This window comes from Struthio camelus, chromosome 9 (assembly GCF_040807025.1).
Source record: "Struthio camelus isolate bStrCam1 chromosome 9, bStrCam1.hap1, whole genome shotgun sequence".
In the NCBI taxonomy this organism is placed as follows: Eukaryota; Metazoa; Chordata; class Aves; order Struthioniformes; family Struthionidae; genus Struthio; species Struthio camelus.
In genome coordinates this window covers 32,165,760-32,184,851 of record NC_090950.1, presented here as the reverse complement: position 1 = coordinate 32,184,851, position 19,092 = coordinate 32,165,760, and the positions used below count along the sequence as shown (strand labels likewise).

The following is a 19,092-nucleotide window of genomic DNA, read 5'->3' as shown; positions in this document are numbered from 1 at the left end:
TCTGACTTTAATGACAGCATTAATGATGCTCTTTCTTGAGAACTTCAAAAAAGTGCCATCAAGATCATCTTTCTTGTCACGTTTTCTGCCTTGTATATGTACCCTGTCATAATCATATAGAGAATTTCATATATAAATGTTTGTCCTCACTTCAAAGTGATATGTGATCTGATCCTGCCTACAGCTCACACTTTTATAACACTGCAGAGGTTTACATACCAACGTTTGTGTCCAGGCAATGGGTTGTGCATGACTGAGAATGTTTTCTATTTTACTTGCTCATCGTTCTCTGTGTCAGAAAGAGACTGGCTTTCTAAATACTTTCCTTCCATGTTCGTATATCTCCTGGTGTCAACTACAATCACTTGCTTAGAACAGCAGAATTAGGAAAGTATGTGGATGTTTTCTGCTCATGTTAGTGCTTTTGAGTAGTTCTTATTTTATGAATCAAGTTAATGATGTTGTGCTTTGCTTTTTATCTATTTACTTTTTATTTCAGCCGGAAACCAAGAAAATTAGCATCAGGAACAAGTTCTCTGTAGTGTACCAGGGGACTTCTGTTACAGTGAAACAGTTCCGGTTGTCTACTCAGGAACCAATACTAGTCACATATTATTTGGGTATCAATAATCACAGTGAAAAGTTTATGAGAACCGCTGGACTGAAAATCAATGATCCAAATAATTATTTGGGAAATAATAATCAATAAAGAATTCATTCACAAAAATCAGTTCACAATTGCTTACCATACGGAAAAAGATAACTTCTTGGATATCTTATTCATAATAAAGTGACATAGTAATACCCAAACTTTGTCACGTTGCTATAATTAAGTTTGAACAGTAGAAAGGCACGAACTGCTAGTGCCTTTGATGTATTCATGAACGCTAAATATATCTTCACTGCTAGGAGGTAATGAATTCTGCCCTGCTGCATGTTTACAATCACTGGGCTCTGTCATTTCTGTGCATTTACTTTGCATGCAGTACACTGGTGAAGCCAGTCTTGGTGGCAGAGTAAACTTGGCTCACCCTGCCTGGGTTGAAAATACTTTTAACTTCCTGGATTACTCTTAGCTTTTCATAAAATCCCCTAGAGTAGTTATTTTTACCACTGGAAAGAAACAGGTTCTACAACACAAGACCCAAAACACTTACAGAAAGGTTATTAAAACTGGAGATCTGTTTTTGTCTCAAAACTGAGATTTTTCACATGACTTCCCAGGTTTTGCCATGTTAACATGCTTTTCATATTTGCTCTCTCAGCTTTTGTATCTGCTGTTACCTATTTTATCCTTTAAATTTAGTTTTGTAAACTAGATTTGCAGGGTTTCCAGTTTTAATTTATGAAGTTTCCTTCTTGGTGGTAGTTCCATAACTTCACTCCTGAGAATGACTACAATAACAATACGGGTCACTGACCACTTCTTTAGCAACGATTTTTTGTTTATTTTTCCTTGTCTATGGGACAGAATCATCTCATATTTTTCCGGGTCCTCCTCCTCAGTGAGAATCACTTCATTTAACTGAAATCACTTCAGTCTGATCGCTTACAAGATGCGGTTCTAGTCATGCAAGGTTTCCCAGTGCTGACTTGCTGTATTCACATATAGGAAATTGTAATTATTTAGCAAATAGGATGTCTGCTACCTCAGAATAAGTTTGAGGACTGCTTTTTCTTTGCGGTCACAGTTTCTTCTCCTGTACTATAGCCTGCATCTAATTTACACATTACCTTAACTGAAGCATTGATTAGAAATGTTTTACTGCACCAATTTGTTACGTTTCATTACAGATTTCTTGGGACTTATCAGATAGGGTAAAATTGAGTAATAAATAAATAATCAGCCCTAGGATACAAATATTGCTTATGGTTACGGCCTCCTCTTAGAACACCTAGTATTGCTCTCCTCACATCCCTCATCTGTGTTATAGCTACATCCTCATGCACTAGTACCCTCTGCTCCATGTACATTCTCTCCCTTCTGAGCCAGTCAAAACTTTCTTTTCCCAAGTATTATCAATTAGTCAACATTCTTGCCTTAGTTTTGTTTTGTTTTGGAGAACGTGCATACCAGTTAAACTAGTGACCTCAGACATTTGGCAAATCTATTTTATGAAAGCTTAAAATTTAACTGTATTTTTTATTACCAACAATCTGCACTTGAGGGCTTTGTTCCTGTTAGCATAATTACTTTTTTTAAACAACAGTAGGCATTAGGCCCTGTAGATTTATTTTGTCTACATAAGCATCATTCGTAAACATCCATCCTTATATGTTAAGACATATTTCCATTCACATGACCTTTAATCATGTGGTATGATACGCATCCCCAGCTCCTATTTTCTTTCTTTATTCACCTGTTCTTTGTTCTTCCTCTCCTTCTATATTGTTGTGCTGGGCATAAAGTATTGGCACACTGAGAGTCAATGTAAAAAAGCCAGTCCTCCTCTTCTCCACCATATTCCTCCTTTTTTTTTTTTTGTTGTTTCTGCTCTTTGTCACATTCCCCTCTTCCCTTTTTTCTGCTCCTATTTTGTAAATGCTATTTGGTTAGAGATGCTGTATGGTGACAGCAGATGGGCATCAACGTCAGCGTTGTCATTTTTCCCCTCCATATGTTGCTTTTCCTTCCCAAGGATGAGATTCCCTGTTTTCCCCCTAGTTAGAAGATGGTACAGGAGATCCGAAGTAACTTCTGATAACCTACCTCATGTTTTCCACTGTCTCCTGAGAGGGTGAAGGGTATGTACATTTTGATATATGTCCTTTGAGCAGCTTTCAGAGAAACCAAAATAATATGAGATATCGAAGGATCTGTATGCATTAGTTCCTGACATTTTTGAACAAGTACCCTCCGGTCACCCCTGCCTTAGACCTGAGGAAGTTAATAGGCACACTTTCTAACTAATAGCATTTCATGAAGCAAGTGTTTGTTTCTGTTTGCAGAACACTCTTCTCCAGGAAACAGTGCGCAGAGAGTGTGAGGAACGCTATGAGCTGACTGAAGCTTTGACTCAAGCCAGGGAACAAGTACTGGAACTAAGAAAGCTCAGTGGAAACTTCCCGTTATCACAGTGTTCTCTTACCCAGGGCAACCTAACCTCCTGTGCTGCTCTGGTCAATAATTACGGACAGAAAAGCCGCACAAGCCCCAACTCTGGGAAGGAAATCAATCTCTCAGGACAGTTTAGCATTTCAAGAGCTCCTAATGCACCCACCTCCAATAAGCGTAACAGCAATGGTAATGTGAGTTTGCCAGTTCTAACCTCACCACATCCTCCAAGAGGAAGGGCATCTTCACTGAACGAATCCAGGAGCAGAATTGCTGCAGTTATAAGAAGACAACTGAGTCAGCTCTGATAGCTAAAAATGTCAAAGACAGTGCATTAGCATGTGTGTAGAACACATGGAAATCATTTCAGTGCATTTAAATGACCATTTACTAGTGGAGCCTTGGGGCCAAATCTTACCAAATGCACTTCATGCATTTCTACAACTTAAAATTAAGTTAAACTTGTGTATACATATACTGTTGATGCAATGATGTTTCTTTATCCATTATCAATGTAATTAAATGCTATCTACATTTCAAGATGAGAAAAGTAGAAAAATATTATTTCTCCAAGAGGAGCACATCTTCAATAGGTATAATTAAAATAATTGCCACTTTTGAGTATTATTTTCCCTAAACCACGTACTTTACTGTAATTTTCCTATTTCAAGTGCTGGCCAATGTAATTTCGTTGCTTGTTTCTGGTGTAAAAATGTGGTTTGTTCAGTTAGAGTCAGATTTTTGCCATTGTTTAATTGAGTAGTGTTACATTTGCAACTAGTTATGCTTAAGCCAGTGAGATTAACTAGTCATGGCGTAATATATCATTCAGCATGAGAATGTGGCAAATTCTAGCACCACAAAGTAGACTAAACATTGTCAGGGACTTAACTTCCTTACCGCCTTCGTGTGCATGTCTTCAAGCCGTGGTAATCGACAAGGAGTTGAAGACTTAATACATTTTGTCTAAAAGATGATTGGTTGCCTCTGGAGTTTTATCACGTAAGTGTCTTTATGTTAAGCAGCATTTTTAGCTTGAAAGTTGATGTGCTGGAGTTTGCAGGGAATTGTTACACAGGAGAATCAATATTTTTATTTTACCACTTGATACATGGAACTGTGGTTTGTTTTGGAACATAAAAACCCCAAACAAGTCTCAGGCATCTTTGACAGAATGCAAACACTGCAGACAGAAAATCAGTGTAGAAATAGCGGCTCTTCCAACAAGCCAGCTCTGCCTTGGAAAGTGGTTTGTATATGTGAGCACGGAGCACTATGCACGCTAGGTGAAACATTGGTGGCCAACACAGATACGTTCTGAGATTTTACTTACTACATCACCAGAGACCTAGTGTTTATTCAGATAATCCTATCGCCACCGCAGCTTGGTGATATTAGCAGGTTCTGATGACGGTCTGGCAATCATCAGACAGTACAAGGCAGTGAGGCAGATCAAGGTCAGGCTGGGAAGTCCACTCAATAAGTCAAGGGCAGCAGAGGACAGGGCTGAACACAGGTAGACCTACAACGTTGCTCAGGCAAAGACCGGGGGCTTGGGCATGAGCTTAAATTGAGCTCCTGGGCGAATGGGTAGAGGGTGTGTGGGTGGGGGTCCCAGGCAAGGCAGGTCAGGGCAAGTAAGGCCTGTTGGTGAAAGCAAGGCCCTGGTAGTCACTCCTGCAAAAGACTGCAGTTCATCATCTTCAGAAACTGTCAGCTATGACTTGGACTAAAATGTCACGGAAGGTAAATTAAAGGAGGAAATTTTGGAGATTCTCAGAGGGTGTGTATCAACAGCAGAGTGACTGGAATCAACTGTTCCACTTCAGGGATCAGAACTGGGCACACTGTTCACTTGGTGTCATGGAGTTGTTTCTTTACAGGACGCAGGTGTAGCCTGAATGCATTTGTAATCACATCATGAACCTTGACCTTCTCATGATTTCAGCGTGATTAGATGATTCTATATGTGGCAAAATGACAGCAGTGTTCCATGTCTTTAATGTGCTGCTAAACTCATGCTGGAGTATACTAGAAAAGCTTTGCTGAATCCAGTGGCACAACAGTGAATACATTTCATGTAATAAAAGCAGTGGAAGAAATGACCTTTATAGGTTTAGCATCTAGGGCTAGATTTTAAAGCATGCTCAGTCCTAGTCAGCTTCTGCACCTATTGAAACCATAGCTGTTTTCAATGGTAGCAGAGTTTACCCAAGAACTTAAAAATCCTCTATTCACAAATTCGAAAATCAACAACAATTCAATATTTTAAAAGTTATTCTGATAACTACTGCTATATAGAAATGGCTTAGTTACTTTGCAATCACACAGCAAAACAGTCTTTTATGCATTGATCTCAAAGAACCAAAGAAGTCATTTGGCTGGAATATGTTAGAAGCAGCTACAAATATTGTCCACAAGAGAGTAGAAGCTCAGCTTGGTGGAGGTCTAAGCTATTGCCTGAAAATTCACCTTTCAGCTTTCCTCAGCTTTGGCTAAGCAGGAAGCCTGAGAGCTGCTATGAGTTAGGCCAGCTTGCCTTTCCCAATTGCAGAAGAGCCTAGTTGTAGTTTTGAAACCGAGTATATTCTGCTATATTATCCTCTGTATGCTCAGTGGAAGTTTGTCTAGTTGTACTAAAATCAGGTTGTATTCAAGGACAATTGACTGATTTATTGGCCAATGGCAATAGTGAGCCCTAAACACAACCAGGATGTCTGGGAAATGGTGCAAACAGTCTGCAGGGGCCGTTGACCTTGCTCAGTTAATCATATTTTTCTGAAGGGTGTGGAAAGATAGAAGCTTCAAAGATGTTGTGAAAATAGTTCCACTGAAACACAACACTCATGAAATCCATTTTTCAGCAATTCCACAAATGCACAGAGGAAGGGGATGCATGGCCCTCCCAAAAACTTGTTTTGAGGGCAGCCAGACAGTCCCCTTCTATGGTTGGTGGTAATGTTGATTTTCTTCTTTTGTTTAGGAAAGATCCTAGCTTCTTCGAGCTTGAAAATCATTATTCCATTACCACCTGCAGTCTTCAGGTGCCAAAGTAATAGATGTTCATTAAGGCAGTTCTTAAAATGGTGAGTTCCAGATCTCTATTATGTAGAATTTTTAATAAAATTCTTAGAGGAACTTCAATTGTATTTCACAGTATTATGAGAATTTTTAAGTCATGTAAATGCAATAAATGATATTACATTATTTTACTGACTTGTATGGCTATGGTATAGGTATCATGGCGAAAACCTTGGTAGTTGATGTCTTAATCTGAAGTTTAACGATTGAATTTTCGTATCAAAGAAAAGATGGGACATTTTTACCTGTGGGCTGCTCCACTGATTGAAAATCACCATTGTGCAGTGAAGTCTCTGTACTTAAAGCAAAGACAGGGCACAGATTTGGAAAGCAACCTATCCTGATTTAATATCTACCTTCTATAATGGAAAATCCCTAATTTATGTTACAGCAACCATTCATCCCATTTGTGCTGCTGGAGCAGAGCACACAGGACAGATTTGAAGTCTAGGAACTTGTCAACTGACTCAAGGTTTATATACTGTAGTATCAGTAGATATAAAGAATGATTTTATATTCATAAATTACAAAGAAAAGAGTAGCAGTATAAAATAGTGAGAGCAGTCACAGAAGTAATGTTTCTAGCATGAGGGAGCATATAAATCATGGATCCAAATCAAGTCAGGAACAGTATTTCCCTCACTTTTCCTACCTCACTGAAACCCAGAACTCCTGCTGCTAAGCAATAAGCTAAATAGATTAATGTCTCTTTCACCAGTGATGAGTTTATAAGAAGAATTATATTAATTTCACATAATGAAAGAAAGCTTACAAAGCGTTTCTCGTAATGGGATGAAACTCACCAACAGGGAGTACCACTGAGAATATAGACAGCGCCATATCAGCACGTTTGCAGGAAATAAAACTTACTGGAGGTAATACATCTTTTAGGAGTAATGTCATTTATGAATGGGATTTTCTTAAGCTGGACCGTCTATGCTGGGACTCATGGCACAGGGGTACATGAAAAAGATGCCATGCTTAAAACTAATATATCTATGTGGGAGACTGACCCCATGTCTTGTTACTGCCTAATGCGTGGTTTCTGGTATCTTCCTTGACTGAGCCGATACGGTCGCCTGATCTAGAATAGTAATTTGTGTAGTCCTAAATCTTTCCATAAAATACTAATCCCTCTGGTAGACTACCAGTTTGCATAGTAGGATATCTAATATGCTATCTAATATACTGTGTTATTACCAAATGTATCCATTTATTTTTATCCAGTAGCCTTAAATTCCAGAGAAGTTTCAAATATGTAGTGTCTTTTTATATATTTACTCTATTTAAATAAGTGAAAAGTAAATATGTCCTGTTAATTAAAGGGAGTGCACACTGAATAATTAAGTACAGCATGCAAAGTAAATATTACAAGTAAGCAGAAGTGACTCCATCCAATCTGTAAAGGAGTATTGCCACTTCTGCAGTTTGTGAATTAGGAATGGAAACCTTAGCTAGGGGGTTCCCCTGCGAGGCCCTTACAGGACTAAGAGTGAGCACTGAAGGCTGTGTCAGCCAGTGCCCCCTGATGTACGGGGCGGGCTGAGCCTCAGGAGGCGAGGGAGCACAGAGGTGGCGTGTTGCCGCTTTCCCTCCCCAAATTGCCTACCGTACCAAGCATGATTTAGCTGAGCATGGACATAAGGCCCAAGAATCTTGGTCTGATTCTTCAAGGAAGGCTTTGTGTGAGCATTAAACTTTAGTGTTTTGGCCAACTGTCTCTTTTTGAATGTAAAGCCATCGTTACTGACGGGGGAAATATGTCTCTATGTGATTCATGGGGAGGTACAGGGCACTATCCAAGGCCAAGTTAGGAAAGGGAGAATGGAGCCATCACAAGCAATAGAAGAGTCCTTCTGGGGTGCCTCAAATTTTTGCATGCGCTTTCTGAATGCTTGTTTGAGGCTGTTCTCCTGAATAGCCATTTTGCACTCACTGACCTGCACTCTCCCCGTGTCCCTGCAATAGGTGCAAATGAGGGAAGCTGAAGATGGAGCTTTTGGAGAAGCTTTTTCCATCAAAATGTTGTAAAAAATTTCTGTGGGTTCCGCAAAGAACACTTAATACAGAAAGAGTAAAATCCACTCCTGGTGATACCGGGCTGTCTTGCTGCTGCTTTAGCGAGAGATGTAATTATTGCTAAGTGCTTGCCATACGTATCAAAGTTTTATTCCTAATAGGATGTTACAAGGTAAAGCAATGATATGCCTCATGTATTGAAAATTGTAAACAGACCTTTAGCTGAGTTAGTGTGTATGATTTGGGATCCCAGCCTGTGGCTTGCATATGTAGTTTTTTCATTAAGGAAGAAAGTAGACTTCAGAAAAAAAACGTTCTTAGTGCCGTAGCATCTTAGTTTCTTAATAAAAATGTGTGAAACTAGAAACTTGAGCCATACCCAATGCCATATATGTTAAAATATATTAATCAGAAGAAAAGATAGACTGTCTTTCTTTTCATTTAAAGAAACAGTTGTACTGTGAGATATGCCGTTGTTTAAATTCTTGATTTGGCTGTCAGCATTTTATAACTAGTTTCCTTTAAAGTCTGTAATATGCTGCAAAAAGCACTGTACATTTTTAATATAAAAGAAAAAGCATAAGAGTGATCTTCTGGAAATTTACTTTCCAGACAAAAATCCCACATTTTTGTTTTTTATTATTTTAAAAGGGGTTTTTTTAGCTAGCGAAAATTTGATGATAGATTTTATCTTTAATTGTTACAGGCAGTTAAGCTTATTCTACTGCAGAAAGAATAAGCTATGTATGCAACTGTAGTGGCATAGAATAATATACCCAAATGTGCTTAGCACTTATGTGGGTCTTTTCTACCCTGAAAGCATAGTACAAGATTAATTTTTGGCAGGATAATAAAAAGAATACTGCAAAAGATTTATGTTGAAGAGATTTTAACACTGGAATTATAATTTGTGTGATGGAATATCTGAGCATCTGGTATTGCAATGTGAACTGTTCCCAGATAATGAAAAATCTTCCAAGCAAGCATGGACAGTTCCAGCAGATTATTTTTGCTTGTATCTCAAGAGATACCCTCCTATCGCCTGAAATAAATGAGTGACAAGCGTTCCGTAGTTGCAGTTTTCCATCTGGAGCCTTGAATTACTGGTGAATTAAGGTCAGTGCCAGGATGTGACTGTACTTCTTCCCAGTAAGCCAAGGGATGATAACTGAGTAGCCTACAGCAGTGGTACTTCTGTTATATATAAAACCAGATATCGTTACGTTGTAACAGTACAGCCAAAACAAGTTCAATTCCACCATTACTTCACTGGCGAAAGTCTATGTGTTCTTTTGAAGTTAACTTGTAATGTATAGATCATACCAACTAGTTACGATACGCTTTACACAAATTTAAAAGGACAGTACCTCCCAACGTGCTTCTTATGGAAAAGTCAATAAAAGTATATTGAGAACTTTTTAGAAATTCTTCTATTACTAAAATTCTCCTAATACTAAAAAAGTATTAGGATAAAACATGTTTACAATGTGTATTTTACCCTATTTCCATCCCTTTTATGAGATAGCCCTTTTTGTGTATGCCAAAGGTCTTGTTCTCCCCTGAAGAGAGTCTCGGTGATCCATTAGAATCAAAGGCAGCTTCACTTCTCTCTGAAGGATGCTTTAAAGAGTCTTCTCAATGCAAATGCTACGTCCAAGAAGTGGACAAGTCACAGGTAACAGCTCCTGTGAAGGGGGGAGACTATGCTTTCTTTGTTTAGCTCTTGAGAAGTTAGCAATACTGCTAACGTGTTAGCATGTGCAGCGCTCTTCGTGGACATGAATGTTTTCTCTGTAGCAGCGAACTTTCTGGGACTCTGGCACAACAAGGATTTGGGCAACAAGCTAGGGACAGATGACTTAAGGCAAGAACCGCAGCATGGAGCTGAAGAGTAGGAAAAGCTTTGGGCAGCCAGATGGGAGCGAAGACAGGGAGCTCAGGCAGGGCTGGCCTAGAGGCAGGGGACTCAGATGGCCACAAGAGGCAAAGAGCTTTGGGCAACCCTCTTGCTGTGGTGGAGCGAGACCTGCAAGTCTTCCCACCCTGGTAATGTCTTAAGGCGTCTGCTGTGGGGTTGTGACTGTAGCTGTGGTCTATGTATAATTCTGTATTAGTATTTTAAAACTGAAATGGGAGTACAAATGACTAACAGGCTTGCAAAAATTAAGTCGTAATCAGACTTAGATTTTAAACACCTTATTAGGGTGTTGACTGTATTGTTGCCTTCGTTTTTTTACCTTTTTACAGTAGTTCTGTACATTACCACCCTCTGCCTAGTACATAAATTGTTGGGTTTTACCCTATTTCCTTGTCACACCACTGAATTGCTGTGTATTCACTTTGCATGTTGTATTACAGTACACTGTAAGTGACATTTTGAAATTTAGTGCTGATCTATGTGCAGGTCAGCTTTGAAATATGGCAAATTGAGAGAACCTAAAGCAATTTGTTTTCCTCCCTGTGCAATGTTTTGTCTGCTTGTGAAATGTCAGAGCATCCCCATTTTCATGGATCATAAGTAAAACATATTTTGTTTAGTTTTTTATGTGCTCTATATTCCCTTTCACGCACTAAACAAAGTTATGAAGAAAATGGACGTGCTAATCCTGAAGACATTTCAGTTGTGAAGCTTGTCTAATTGCACTAGTGAATATCACTGTCTGAAATCTGAATGTTTCATCAGCCTCTTCAAAAAAATCAGATTTAACTATTATCTTTTTCTGTGAGTCATAACATACCAGAGAATAAAAGAGCAGTCCCAAACCACGCTGCAGATGCCATTTATTTCTTACTCTCCTATTGCCTGCGTTTGTTCCTGGCTGCTTTGAAATTAGCACAGATTTTTATCTCTGGAATTTATTTCCAATTGATTTCCAAATGTCAGGAATATACAAGTGATGGCATGGAGCCATTTTATCCTGTCAAAACCAGTTTTTGCCAGTTCATCAAGCCTGAAAATTTGCAGAAAATGATTTGTTTTGGGGAACCTCCTATTTCCAAAAAGATGTTGAAAATTTTTCAGTTGTCAGAATACTGCATTTTGACACTATTGAATGTTAAAATTCTGTTTTTCCCATTTAGGAAAAAATACAGCATTCAATTAGCAGCTTAATTATGATAATAGGTAAAAGTGAAATGAGTCTGGGATTCAAATCAAGTGCTGAGCGTTCTTGACTCTCAAAACGTACTGTACTTCACTTCAGAAAATTCAGAAAGTTTTACTTTTTATCTTCTTATTTGTTGAAATCTTAATTCTCATAGGACAGGAAAACAGTATTTTGTGCAACTCTGTACTGGAAGCCTGTACTAACCTTAGCTCAAGATAAGATGCAGAATGTTATATGCAGTCCCTGGGCAAGGGACAGCAGAGCCAGACAGCCTCCTGTTGCCTGCTTCAGGCACGTACTCCCGTATTGATGCTGAGGTGTGCACTGTTTGCTGCTGGAAATGCTTCAAAGCTTTTGAATGAATTCACTGATGTAAAAGTTAAAGAACAATTTTGTATAAATATCAAGTTGATTACTGTGCACACAAAGAAAGCCAGCTGCAGTCAACAGTGTGTAAAAGGTCTCTAATGATGTAAACAACTTTTGGACAAAGTACAGAAGAGAATTAAGCATGTAGGTCAGAAAGCATGACAGGCATACGTTTTTAAGAGGTCTCTTTGTGGTCTATTTTGGATTCAGTTAGCTGTAACCACAGAAACAAACATGCAGACAAGTTCAGGTCCAGTCTTTTTCATACCCATTAAAGAAAAACAAAGGAAAACCAAAACGGGGAATAAATGGAGTATTACTACAATGCTTTGTACTCAGCAGAATGTAATTATTGTTTGGGCTACAATTCAGCCAAGTTAGCATTCCTGGAGATTTTAAATTTAGACTTGGTGCAAAACCCAGGTGGTATGAAATGTGTGTTCCAAGAAGTTCCAGGTTGCAAAGGCATCAGTGAGCTTTTTGCACTTTGAGGTTAATGAGCCCTTGGATAGGGCTGGTCTTAAATATAGCTTTGAGTAAAACCCAGCTTCCTGACCAGTCACACCTATGTCTCTAGAAGAGAAACCTCAGCATGAAGTTTTGCTTAGCAAAGTTACTCTTCATTAGAGCACATCTGCGGGAGGTGAGGGGCCTGTCAAGATATGGCATTTTCATTATAACGTTACCGTGTTTTGTCAAGACAGCCCAATGCTTTGTGTTTCTGGAGACGAGAACGAACCAAGAGCTCTGGGCAACCACCTTCAGCAGGAATGCATGCGGAAGGCCCTTTATTACAGATTTCCTTAAAGAGCAGTGGTAGTAGGCACCCCTTGCGTGAGGCAGATAAGGAGGCTGGGCTGAGTTGTGGCAGGTGCCAGCCTTCCCTGCTCGTGCTGCAAGCTCCCCTCTCTCAGCCCTGCGCAGGAGCTGTTCCTCACTCAGAGAAGAGAGTGCTCTGTGTGTTACACGCTTGCTCTTCTGTAGGGAGAACACTTAAAAAATCTGTGTTGATGTGCAAACTTGTTCACTCCTCGAGTAACACCATTTGGGGAGTATTATTTCTTTTTGGTTAAGGGTAGAAAAAGTGTCTGCATGGCACTGCGTGAAAAACACGTCACCATTGCACTGCTATACCCTGCAAGGAAAACTTGAGAGTGTTTCTGTCTTGCACCTGGGCCTTCACACAACACGCTGAAGAACCCATTACACGCTACCAGATCAATAGCTTATATATTAAATGCGTTTCTCTGAGGGAGTTAAGCCCTGCTCACTTTGCCAGAGAGGCTCTGAGTAGTCGTTATGGGCCTGCTGTTGAAATTAATCCTCTACGAATCTCAATAGGGGAAAGATACATAACATACCATGTCCTTCACTGCCTCTTAGCTGTATTTATGCAAGCTTCTGAGTAAGCGTTTTTTTGAAATAATAAGAGTAGAAGAGTAAGCTGGAGATGTCTGTTTTTTTAGTTTACTCCTATGGCTTGCCGTAGTATTTTACCTTGTCACTGGCTGTTCAGTGACTTGGCAACCTGTGTAATAGTCATTTCCAAAGTTGATGCAATTGCCATTAATTAATTGTTATCTAATTATTATCTTTAGCAGTAGATTTCATATGCAAAATATTATTCCTTGGAGCCTGATTTTTAAAAACTGGATGCCTGCCTTGTACCTGTCGAAGCTGTTGCTTGTACAGTCAAGCATTTTGCAGTGAAACTACATGTAGAGTCTCAGTTCCCCATTTTCACATGCAGAAATAGCTAAATTTATTCTTCTTCTTCATGAGCTGACTTAGGCCATCTGCTATCTGAAAGTTGTCGTTGGGGGGAGATAAGAGAAAACAGAGGCAAAAAAATATATTGGCCCCTTCTTCCCCTTTTAGCAGTCCTCGCGTTTTTTGTCTATATCTGTAAATAAACTGGGAGTTGGGTGGAAGGTGTAGGAGCTAGTGGGTGTTTCAGCCACTCGCTCATGATAAGCAAAGGAAATAATTAAGTCTTATGGAACAGATAAGAAAAATAGGAGCCATCAGCCAAAACAGAAGTCATGTGAAATGCTGGTAGGAGTGCTAGCTTTCTGGTCAGCATTTGAATGGAGGTTGAATGCAAATGCAGGGCTCTAGGGCTGGGGAGCTCTATTTGCATGTGTGTGAGAGAGGGAGAAGCAGAAGATACGGCACCAAAGCATTGAGAGCAAGCAGAAGAAAATCCCAAAATGATCAGGAATAGCTTTGTCTAGGAAGGAAGGTTATAAGGTAGCTTTCTTCCTCACCCCCTTTTTTCTCTCAGTTCTCATCAGCTCATGGAGCTTGTGGGCAAATACCTGCAAAATCAAAGAAGATCAAGTGGTTGCATATCCATTCACTGGTCCCTTTCCTGTTTAAATCAGAGTTGAATCTACCTCTACTTGGAGCACGGCCCTGAGAAATATCTAGGAGATATTTCTAGGAGGTTTGGGGTAGCTTTGTTGCTGAAAACTGCTTGGGGATATAAGCAAATAAATCATTTCTTCTGCTTTTGATTCCTCCTGCACAAAGCAGTACCTCAAATATGCTTTTTATAGCGAAACAGAAATGTGCAAAGAACAACTTCACTCTGTCATCAGTAATTCTTCCTGAGAGTAACAACCTGCAAGGGGCAATAGGAGAAATATTTTGACCTGTAAAAGTTGCTAGCACTTACGAAATAAAACCAAATCTTGTTTCAATTAGAAATGTACCTAACATGGAAGATACCAGTGCCAGACCTGCCTGGACTCAAACCTGGTGCTAGTTCTCCTCACTCTCTCCAGCCTTGCAGAGAGGGTGTTGTGGAGAACTTGGCTCTGATGTGTTTGTGGCAAGGCTGTATCCCTTTTGCCTCGCAGAAATCGTCCCTCACCGGTTCCAGCCAAAAATTGGCCAAGGAGCCAGCATGACAGTGGGTTGGTGTGTCCTGCCTGCATGCGAGCTTTTCTGGTGAAAGCTTGTTGCTGAAAGCTTGTCCTTCTGATGGCACGGGCTGTTCTCTAGCCCCAGCACCAGATCCTGAAGCCTAGCCTGTCCAGGTCAAATCCAGCACTTAGAAACTTAGGAAGAAGTGTCAATTAAATTATCTTATGTATATGAAGAACGATTGTGGCTTGGGTCCAGTGTGCTTTGGGAATGCTCAAACTGAAGTGAATTCACTGATGTGTAATACAACAAGAGACCTTTAAGGGATCTGCTGTTCTTTGCTATTTCCATTAAGTACAGCATGATTTGCTGTGTAGGAACATGACAGAGGACAGAGCTATTTTAGGCCTAAGCATAAAAGTGTCTGCAGGAGAACAGTAGAAAGGCACTGACTGGCCAGCAGTGGCTTTGCAGTAGGTGCTGGGTGTGCCCAGCTTACCCAGCTTGCCAGTTGCATGTTGAGTGTTTGGGCCTGGGACTTTCCGATAGAAGATCAGTGTAGCCTGGCTCAAGGTCTGCCAAAAACTTTGTCTTGCCTTCACCATCATCAGTTGCACAAAGGCTCTTGCTTACTCATGGTGCGGAGAAGTGCGGGTGAGAAGCCACGTTTTAGATTGGCCGGGTTTCAGGTTGGGAAAGTGCAGTGTTGGGGGCGCTGCATTCTGGAGGGTTGTTCCAGGCCTGTCCCTGTCCCTGGCAGCAGATCTCATGGCGCTGCAGTCTCAGCAGCACTGGCTCCCTCCAGCCCTGAGTGCCAACAGGCAAACTTTGCTGATTTGGAAACTGCCAGCCCAGTACTGAGTCTATGATGGACTGGCTTCATTCAATATCTAGAGTTTTCCTCTCCCTATCTAACACTTTCCTCATTTTTCTCCTTATTAGGACATCTCCTGGATAATTACTACATTTGTTTTCCCTAGTGATTGCTAGGTATTTCCTAACATCACTTTAATGCTCCTGTTTGTTGAAAGTGTCTTGTCCCCTGGATATCCTGCGTCCTTGCTGGTAAAGAGGAAGGCCAGGCTGGCAAGTATACAGACCCCTAAAGAGAGGGGTGAGTAAGATCTATTCCTTTTGATCAGATGTTAGCAGTATGTGATATATACAAATTTAAAAAAGACAATGAAACAAATAAGGAACAATTGGATTTTGTTTGATTTGACCCAGCTACACACATGCATAGTAAAGAATGCCTCATTGTGTGTCTTGTGCCCGTCTGTAGTAGATTCATGACAGGAGGCGTTCAGGATTTGTTCAGGTTTTTAAACAATTCTTAAGTATGAAAGGTTCAGAGAGCCTCGATGCTAGCAAGAGTCTCCTGGTGATTTCTGACCAGTCCAGGCTGAGGGTTTCCAGGCATGAGTGAAGAGCCCAGGCCAAAGCAGCAGCCAGAAATATCTAACCAGCTGCAGCGCCCACCGAATGGGCCGAAAGGGACAGGGTGTGTTCTGCCTTTGCTTCCCGTCCAGCTGCACCTGCAGGTAGCTGCTGAGCTCGAGTGTGTACGGGCCCTGAGCGCCTGATCACCTGAGCATTTACCTTTCCCACGCTCATGCTAGATGAAGGCTTGAGCCAGATTGTTTTGTTCACAGTATTCTCTCATGCCCGTTACTGAGTAAGGAAGGAACTCCTCGTTAATTTTGTAGCTAGCTGGCTGAATCCTGACTGGCAAGGCTGCATGTTGCAGTTTCACAGTAGGTTGATCTGCAGGTACAGAGCTGCCTACTTGCTCTTTCTTTATTTTAAAAGTAAACTTGCAAATCGAGAAGAAAAGGCTAAATGCAACATCTCCCTTATACGAAGAAACCCTGAAGCAAAACTTTGAAAAAATGTGATCTCTCACTGATCTTAGTCAACAGTTCAAACCTTACCAAGTAGTATCCTCCCAGCTCGGAGTTTGTAAGACAGAAGAAGAGATGTGTTGCACTCTCTGTTTTGCACAGCATCTTGGTCATTGCCCTGAATGAATGGGCTTGGTGTGCATGCCACCATTCATGTTTACCTTCAGGGAAGAAGAAATTAGGCTAGAGAGCACTATTTGCTGAGACTGGTATCTCATTTTGATATGCTATGTAAGGATTTCACTGAGAGTGGAATTTGGAAGCTATGACTACTCCTGTCTTCCTGTTTGATCTCTGTTTCTTTCATCCCAGCCACAGTGCAAGTACATGATGCATGAGATAGGGTGGAGACTCCCTGAGCTCTGTTTCTGCTGATACTGAAAAGTTCTTCTAGTTCTGTTACTTACTGTAGCTATGGCTACAGATAAATATTTTGTGTGTGGGCATCTCTGGTATTGGCTAAGCAAAACAAACCCCAAGTGTTTAAATTGTCATAGCAGGTCAGTTATGCATGTGCATGTGTACCCAGAGGGCGATAAGAAGATCTGTGAGGTGAAGGGTTCCAGATTATCTGTAGCTGAGTGTTGAAACTGTGAAGCTTGTATCTTTTGCTACTACTTTTTATTTTTGTTTCCTTCCAGCGTAGCAAAGATGTGCAGTTATACAGGATTAGTGCAAGTAGGTTACTTACTCGCACTTTGTTGGTCAGACAAAGTTATTTCCTTTTATTCCTCTCCCTGTCAGTCTGCCTTGACGCACCGCCTTCTGCACTCTGTGATAGATCTCACACACACACACACACACACACACACACACACACACAGATCTTTACAGGGCCAAACTCTAGGATTTGGGCTCAGATGAAGCACAGAGCCTGTGAGAGCCCTGCTGGAGCTCGTACCTGCTTGGTCGTTGCTGAAGCCAGTGCTGGAACTGAGGCAGGTAGCCCAGGCTGAGCTGAAATTACTGAATGATGTATAGCTAAGCAAAGGACACTTACCGTTTCAACCTAATATCAGAAAAAATCACTAATGATCAGAATACCTAGCAGTCCTTCTCTCAGGAAACCTGGGAGGGTCCTCTGAAGAATACGGAAGCAGGCCAGACAAAGGTACAAATAGACTACGGGATGTGGTGGATGCTGGAGAGCAGCAGAGAAGGGTCAGTTTAGCAATGTTAGCTAGCAGCCACTGGAGGCATAAAGAGGATAAACTCTGATTTGCAGCCACCAGAAGTATCATAAGATTAATTCATATCTTCAGCTGTAAGATGAGTTTGGATTGTGGTGTAAAACAAAACCAGAGCTAGCACCCAAGGCCTCTGGCCTTAGTTCCTGAATTGGATTTAAATTGAGTTTTTTTCTGGCAAAGCTCCCACTGAGCAGAGGTTTTGGCTCCAATCCATTTGATGTCTGAATACCTGTGAAGATCTGAGCAGTGCTGAAAATAGTCAGACTACATTCCTTGGCACATCAGGTCGGGGTAAGGGACACTGCTGGGCAAGGAGCTTGTGGCTGGCTTGCTCCCTCTTTTGTACTTCTTTTTTCCCAATCTGTTATGACCTCAAGAGCATATTTGTAATGTCAGAGCCGCTCCATTTTATGGAATAGTTTGATGAGGGCTAATGGGTAATTCAATTTATAAGGGTATGCAAGGCCAGTGGATATTTCCAGCTTCTTCACACCCAGCAATCTTTTCTCCTCCCTGCATCACATGCATAATGAAGCATTGTTGATTTTCTTTTGACTATGGTCAAGCAATCACAGCTTTGCAGTAAAATATGAGTTCTGAGTTTTGCCTTAAAATCACAGAAAATTGTTAGCTTTTTAAAAGCAGGCTGCAGGAATACCTAATACACATCCTCCTCTAGAATTCTTATTCTCATTAATTTTTATGAGGTGATTGCAAGGTGTGGAGAGGGTGTGGTCTTGGTGCTTTTATAGCTGTGTCTTCTTTCCTGTTTATACTGAAGTCCTTATCAGATTAATGTGAGTTAGCACAGCTGTAACTGCCTTCTCATCCCCTTATGCACAGGCTAATGAACAAATGTTGATCTTTTCTTTAAGGCACAGAGAATGAATTCTGTTCTCAGCCCTCCTTCAGACTTACTGGGAACCTGCTCAAACCTAGTAACTGCAGTGCGCTTTGGATCCGGCTTTGTATATGCATATGTGTGAGTATTGATTTCTCCTATCTGTGAAAAGAGCATGCTATCTCTCCAGAAGAAATATTTTTAGGCCAAGTTTGTGATGTTTTTCAATGTACCTGCCATGCAGGGATTATAGAGGATTATTGCCTGTAAAACCATTTGTTCGTTCAGGGCAATGCATCCAGCTGTTACGGGAGAACGTCTAGTGTTTCACATCATCTCAACCCATATCTTTATTTTACTGGGACAAGATTTTTCAAACAGAGCCCAAATATCTGCAGCTGAAATTGCTCAACTGAAGTTTCATGCATGCAGATTTTCAGGCTGCTTTGAGCATGCAAAATCTAGGTTAATATGCCAAGACTCCAGTGAGTGGGAGCCCTGTTCATGCGCTGGATATAGTTTCAATGAGCACACCTCTCACCCCTGCAAAAATAGGAACTTAAGGATGCTCTTCTTAGAGGTAATAAACTAGCCAGCTCCGTTTTTGGAGTTGGACTGTGGGACCTTGGACAAGTAGCCCTTTGGGCATTGAAAAGAGCAA

The 19,092-nt window shown here is 40.7% G+C and overlaps 1 protein-coding gene across 8 annotated transcripts in view; it reads left to right on the top strand.

The window, feature by feature from the left end:
* The window catches only part of LEKR1 (leucine, glutamate and lysine rich 1), a 106,741-nt gene extending 88,257 nt beyond the window's left edge, over positions 1 to 18,484 (top strand). For 5 of the 8 annotated variants that reach the window (XM_068955107.1, XM_068955108.1, XM_009668490.2 and 2 more), the window contains one exon: positions 2,950 to 10,909. In XM_068955107.1, the coding sequence (XP_068811208.1) occupies positions 2,950 to 3,363 (414 nt within the window). In that variant the 3' untranslated portion in view covers positions 3,364 to 10,909. Of the gene's footprint in view, positions 1 to 2,949; positions 10,910 to 18,465 lie in introns of those variants that run through there. The other 3 variants (XR_011142935.1, XR_011142933.1, XR_011142934.1) reach the window with 3 other exon arrangements.
* Positions 18,485 to 19,092: the final 608 nt, after the last annotated feature.